Source organism: Trachypithecus francoisi, unplaced genomic scaffold (genome assembly GCF_009764315.1).
Source record: "Trachypithecus francoisi isolate TF-2019V2 unplaced genomic scaffold, Tfra_2.0 Lachesis_group3, whole genome shotgun sequence".
In the NCBI taxonomy this organism is placed as follows: domain Eukaryota; kingdom Metazoa; phylum Chordata; class Mammalia; order Primates; family Cercopithecidae; genus Trachypithecus; species Trachypithecus francoisi.
This window is the reverse complement of record NW_022681468.1, coordinates 114,494,997-114,501,773: the sequence shown is the minus strand read 5'-3', so window position 1 is coordinate 114,501,773 and position 6,777 is coordinate 114,494,997. Positions and strand designations below refer to the sequence as shown.

The 6,777-nt window shown below is 51.9% G+C and overlaps 1 protein-coding gene across 1 annotated transcript; it reads left to right on the top strand.

The window, feature by feature from the left end:
- Positions 1 to 217: 217 nt before the first annotated feature.
- LOC117071589 (cytochrome P450 1A2) lies at positions 218 to 6,179 on the top strand. The gene is given in 6 exon segments (XM_033191693.1): positions 218 to 1,039; positions 1,647 to 1,767; positions 2,219 to 2,308; positions 2,577 to 2,724; positions 3,929 to 4,012; positions 5,882 to 6,179. Coding segments are annotated over 6 exon segments (1,563 nt in total).
- Positions 6,180 to 6,777: the final 598 nt, after the last annotated feature.

The window sequence follows — 6,777 nt, the reverse complement described above, 5'->3', positions numbered from 1 at the left end:
TTCTTGCCAGCTCTCAGATTCTGTGATGCTCAAAGGGTGAGCTCTGGGGGCACAGGACACATGGTAGATGAATCTTAGTCTTTCTGGTATCCAGCTGGAAGCCAAGCACAGAACACACATCAGTGTTTATCAAATGACTGAGGAAATGAATGAACGAATGTCTCCATCTCAACCCTCAGCCTGGTCCCTCCTTCCTTTTTCCCTGTAGTTGGTACAGATGGCATTGTCCCAGTCTGTTCCCTTCTCGGCCACAGAGCTTCTCCTGGCCTCTGCCATCTTCTGCCTGGTATTCTGGGTGCTCAGGGGTTTGAGGCCTCGGGTCCCCAAAGGCCGGAAAAGTCCACCAGAGCCATGGGGCTGGCCCCTGCTCGGGCATGTGCTGACCCTGGGGAAGAACCCGCACCTGGCACTGTCAAAGATGAGCCAGCTCTATGGAGATGTGCTGCAGATCTGCATTGGCTCCACACCCGTGCTGGTGCTGAGCAGCCTGGATACCATCCGGCAGGCCCTGGTGCGGCAGGGTGACGATTTCAAGGGCCGGCCTGACCTCTACAGCTTCACCTTCATCATTGATGGCCAGAGCATGTCCTTCAGCCCAGACTCTGGACCAGTGTGGGCTGCCCGCCGGCACCTGGCCCAGAAAGCCCTCAACACCTTCTCCATCGCCTCTGACCCAGCCTCCAGGTAGCAGGAGGAGCATGTGAGCAAGGAGGCTGAGGCCCTGATCAGCAGGTTGCAGGAGCTGATGGTAGGGCCTGGGCACTTCGACCCTTACAATCAAGTGGTGGTGTCAGTGGCCAACGTCATTGGTGCCATGTGCTTTGGACAGCACTTCCCCGAAAGCAGTGATGAGATGCTCAGCCTCGTGAAGAACAGTCATGAGTTCGTAGAGAGTGCCTCCTCCGGGAACCCGGTGGACTTCTTCCCCATCCTTTGCTACCTGACCAACACTGCCCTGCAGAGGTTCAAGGCCTTCAACCAGAGGTTCCGGCGTTTCCTGCAGAAAACAGTCCAGGAACACTATCAGGACTTTGACAAGGTGAGCCTGGGGTACAGGTGGCGAGGGGCACCTTGCAGGGCCTGGGTATGGCCCCTCCCTCCCAGCTCTAGCATGCTCACACAGCTGCTGTGTTGCCAAGGCCTAGGAAGGCTCTGGATACCTCAGACCAGCTGTGTGACCTGGAGCCAACTCTTCCCCTTCTCTGGGCCTCAGTTTCCTCATCCTTGAAGCCCCTTTCTCAGGGCTCCTCAAAGCCCCCAAGAAAAAAGTCCTGGAAATGGGGCCCTAGCAGAGCCCTGCAATGTAGGGGGCCGATGAGTGAGAAAGCTTTCATTCTGCAGAAACCTGAATCTCAACAGAGGCTAATCCCCAGCTCTGGCATCACGTTGCTTCCCTGTGTTCACACTAACCTTTTCCTCCTTTGAAATTGGACCCCTGGGGTTATTGGAAAGAAGGGTCAATGGGGCATAAAATGACACTTTATGTCATACCCAGGGCTGCTACCAGCTCCTGCTGCGAGCTACAGCCCCCTGCCTAGAGACCAAGTGGGAGGAGTAGCCCCCAGGGACAGGCGAGGGGTGTGGAGCAATGTTCAGCCTTTGACCTTGGAAGTGCCAGGGATACCTCTAAGTGTGTGCCCCCTCAGAACAGTGTCCAGGACATCACGGGTGCCCTGTTCAAGCACAGCAAGAAGGGGCCTAGAGCCAGCGGCAACCTCATCCCCCAGGAGAAGATTGTCAACCTTGTCAATGACATCTTCGGAGCAGGTGTCAGAACCCTGCCCCTCCATCCAACAATGCCTGCTGTTCACCCACAGTCTTGCCCAGTCCCTCAGTCCATCAAACAACCCGCCAACCCTACACCAGATGGTACAACATACTGAGACATGGCCTAGGATCAGGGTTTGAGCCTGGGCGGTGCCACCAATTCCCAGTGGAGACACAGTAAAGTCCTCCTCTTCCCCTAGACTTCAGTTTCCCCATCTGAACAACAAAGTGTTCTCTGGCCTGTAAGTCTAGGCCCCTGTAATTCTGGCAGCTAATTCTGAAACCTGTATCTCAAGTTTATGTTGAAAAGACCCAGCCTCTGTCCTCAGGAAACTCACGGGCTAGGGCGAGAGAAAGCTAATGCTGGGTACACACATAGTAGATAATTGGGAAATGCTGGTTTCCTTGTTTCTGTCTTCCTTCCTTCCTCACCTTACCCTACACGGTCCAGGATTTGACACAATTGCAACAGCCATCTCCTGGAGCCTCATGTACCTTGTGGCCAGGCCCGAGATACAGAGGAAGATCCAGAAGGAGCTGGGTACATGGGGGCCCCCAACCCTATGGCCAGGAGAAGCCTTGAGACCCAGTTTGTGCGTTCAGTCTACAAACACCTGTTATGTGCCTACTGTGTGCAAGCCCTGGGCACACAGTAGTGCCTGCCCTTGCCTAGAAGATGTGGGAGGTTAGTGGGGTCGCAGACTTGTGAATAGACAGTCTTATATAGAGTGACATGGGGTATAAGAGGGGACAATTCATGGGGCAGTTAGGGCAGCCCATGAGTTCTGCTTGCCCTCTGTGTTCTACAGATGCTGTGATTGGCAGGGGGCGGCAACCCCGGCTCTCTGACAGACCCTAGCTGCCCTACTTGGAGGCCTTCATCCTGGAGACCTTCCGACACTCCTCCTTCGTCCCCTTCACCGTGAGGGCTGCCGGTTCTGCCCTCCCCCCTCTGAAGTCCTTGCCATATTTTCTCTTCCTGGCTTCTCAGCCCTGGCCCTGGCTCAGCATCTCCTTCCCGACCTCATTCCACACAGATCCCAGCCTCAGTCTGCCCCCATCCAGTCCAAACATAATCTAACCCCCAGCTCTCAGAAGAAAGTTCCACTTGTGATCTCAGCGCTCATTCCCCTCTGCTCATATTCCCTCCCTCCCAGTGCCCTCTGTGCCAGCCAGGTCGGCCTCAGCCTCACAAGTATGACCCTACTGGCCTCGAATTTTGGTAACGCTGAACCTTCTGCCTGGAATGCCTTCTAGTCTCTTCTCTGACCACCAGAATCCTACCCTTGCTCAAAGTCAATGCTGATGCGAGCTTCCTCTCCCCAGAAGCCTTTTGACTCATCCAGCTGGCACAGCTTCACTCCTGATGTCTTTTTTTTTTTTTGAGACGGAGTCTCGCTCTGTTGCCCAGGCTGGAGTTCAGTGGCCGGATCTCAGCTCACTGCAAGCTCCGCCTCCTGGGTTCACGCCATTCTCCTGCCTCAGCCTCCCCAGTAGCTGGGACTACAGGCACCTGCCACTTCACCCGGCTAGTTTTTGTATTTTTTTTTTTTTAGTAGAGACGGGGTTTCACCGTGTTAGCCAGGATGGTCTTGATCTCCTGACCTCGTGATCCGCCCGTCTCGGCCTCCCAAAGTGCTGGGATTACAGGCTTGAGCCACCACGCCCGGACCACTCCTGATGTCTTATAGGACTTACAGCCATCAGCACTTGATCATGCCCCGAAATTTTAACAATGTCAAGAGAATTAGTGAGCACTTACTTCCGCCCAAATGTTGTTCCAGGTATTCCTAGAGTAAGAGGCCTGAATCCCCAGCCAGGCTAGAAACTCCCCAGGGCTGGCCCAGGCTGCGTGCTTTTTTTTTTTTTTTTAATAGAAAATAGAAAAACATTTATCTGAAATTGCCTGTTTCTTGGCTCCAGAGAACAGCCAAGTGCACAGCCAGACACAAAGAGAAGTTTAGTAAATACTTGCTGAAGTTAAAGAACAGGAGGCAAGGAAGAGGGAGGATGACTCTACCCCTTCCCTGTTCCTCCCCTCTCCTCCCAGTGTAGGGATGGAGATGGCAGTGGGCAGGCTATCAGGATGGGGTGGAGGTAGGAACAACACACACCCCAGCTTTCCAGCCCTGAGTCTCACAGTGCCCTCTTCCCTCCTCAGCACAAGGGACACAACACTGAACGGCTTCTACATCCCCAGGGAATGCTGTGTCTTCATAAACCAGTGGCAGGTCAACCACGACTCGTGAGTACACACCCCTCATGGAAAAATGTGTGCAGGTTCAGCAGTCAGGAAGGCTGTTTGTCCCCGCTAGGAACTGTTTATATAATGAAAGGAGGGAACCTCAGTTGCTGTATAGTCTGCTCTAAATGACAATATTTACAAAGGTTTCACAAACTTTAGTGCACAGGAATCAACCAGGATGGCCAGGCGTGGTGGCTCATGCCTGTAATCCCAGCACTTTGGGAGGCCGAGGCAGGCAGATCACTTGAGGTCAGGAGTTCGAGACCAGCCTGGGCAACATGGTGAAACCCTGTCTCGACTGAAAATAAAAAAAAAAAGAAAAAGATTAGCCAGACATGGTGGTGTGCTTAGAATCCCAGCTACTCCAGAGACTGAGGCAGAAGAATCGCTTGAACTCTGGAGGCAGAGGTTGCAGTGAGCTGAGATCGAGCCACTGCACTCCAGCCTGGGTGACAGAGTGAGACTCTGCCTCAAAAAAAAAAAAAAAAAAAAAAAAAAAATCAACCAAGATGTTTGTTACAGCTGATGGTTCCCCTAGGATTCTACTGTGGTGTCAGGTGGGGTGCCTCAGGCGATTCTGATGTGAATGGCCCAGAGACCTCTCTTTGGAAAGCCCCACTTTGGTGTATGGGTAGGGGGACCATATAATTTACCATCCACACTGGGACACTTGAGTGTGAAGACGCTATCAATGTTTATGCTAGTCATCATTACTCCAAAACAATAAACATAACCCAGGACATACTGTTGAGGCCCCTTGGGAGGCATATTTTCTTTTCTTTTTTTTTTTTTTTTTGAGAAGGAGTCTTGCTCTGTCGCCCGGGGCTGGAGTGCAGTGGCCGGATCTCAGCTCACTGCAAGCTCCGCCTCCCGGGTTCACGCCATTCTCCTGCCTCAGCCTCCGGAGTAGCTGGGACTACAGGCGCCCGCCACCTCGCCCGGCTAGTTTTCTGTATTTGTAGTAGAGACGGGGTTTCACCGGGTTAGCCAGGATGGTCTCGATCTTCTGACCTCGTGATCCGCCCGTCTCGGCCTCCCAAAGTGCTGGGATTACAGGCTTGAACCACCGTGCCCGGCCGGGAGGCATATTTTCAGTAGGATGAAGAGACGTATGTTTTTCTTTCTTTCTTTCTTTCTTTTTTTTAAACTTTAATTTTTAAATAGAGACAAGGTCTCCATATGTTGTCCAGGCTGGTTTTGAACTCCTGGGCTCAAGGGATTTTCCTGCCTTAGCCTCCCAAAGTACTAGGGTTACAGATGTGAGCCACCAAAACCAGCCTGTTTTAATTCTTTAAATTCCTTTTAGATAAAGTATTATTTAAAGTAAATTAATATTAAAAGGCACTATCTTTAAGGCTGGTCATTTTAGAGAGAGCTTTGTAAAAGAAATAAGCATCAGGCCAGGTGTGGTGACTCATGCCTGTAACCCTAGCACTTTGGGAGCCCAAGGAAGGTGGATCGCTTGAGCTCATGAGTCTGAGATCCCTGAAACCCCGTCTCTGCAAAAAAAAGAAAAAAACACACACAAAAAAATTAGCCGGATATGGTGCCTGTAGTCCTAGCTACACAGGAGGCTCGGGTGGGAGGATGGCTTGAGCTGGGGAGGCAGAGACTGCAGTGACCTAAGATGGCACCACTGTACTCCAGCCTGGCTTATAGGAGCCAGAGGTTGTCTAAAAACAAAAAAGAAAGAAAGAAAAAGGAAAAAAGAATAAGCATCAAAGTTCAGATTGGTTCCTTCCCACTTATCCTTCATTGCTTTCAACATGTCCTCACACTTGTGACCTCAACAGAAGTCTCCCTCCCCCAGGCCCCTCCTCCCAGGGCCTCCCCAGCCCTGAAGTTCTATCTCCTCTGTTCCTCTTGCAGGGAGCTGTGGGGGGACCCATCTGAGTTCCGGCCGGAGCGGTTCCTCACCGCCGAAGGCACCACCATTAACAAGCCCTTGAGTGAGAAGATACTGCTGTTTGGCCTGGGCAAGCGCCGGTGCATCGGGGAGGTCCTGGGCAAGTGGGAGGTCTTCCTCTTCCTGGCCATCCTGCTACAGCAACTGGAGTTCAGCATGCCGCCGGGCGTGAAAGTCGACCTGACTCCCATCTATGGGCTGACCATGAAGCACGCCCGCTGTGAACACTTCCAGGTGCGGCTGCGCTTCTCCATCAAGTGAAGGAGACGCCACCATGCTGAGGCCAGAGAGCGAGTGGGGGCCAACCACGGGGACTCAGCCCTTGTTTCTCCTCCTTTCTTTTTTAAAAAATAGCAGCTTTAGCCAAGTGCAGGGCCTGTAATCCCAGCATTTTGGGAGGCCAAAGTTGGAGGATGATTTGAGCCCAGGAGTTGGAAAGCAGCCTGGGCAACGTAGTGGGACCCTGCCTCTATCAAAAAAAAAAAAAAAAAAAAAAATTAGCCAAGAGCCTGAGTGACATAGCAAGACCATGTCTCAAAAAAAATATATATATATATGTGTGTGTGTGTATATATATAATCCTTATACCATATAATTCACCTTCCTTTTTTTTTTGTTCTGAGACAGAATCTCACTCTGTCATCCAGGCTGGAGTGCAGTGGTGGGATCTCAGCTCACTGCAACCTCCACCTCCCAGGTTCAAGTGATCCTCCCACTTCAGCCTCCCAAGTACCTGGGATTACAAGCATGAGCCACTATGCCTGGCTGATTTTTGTAGTTTTAGTAGAGATGGGGTTTCACCATGTTGGCCAGGGTGGTCTCGAACTCCTGACCTCAAGTTATCCACCTGCCTTGGCTT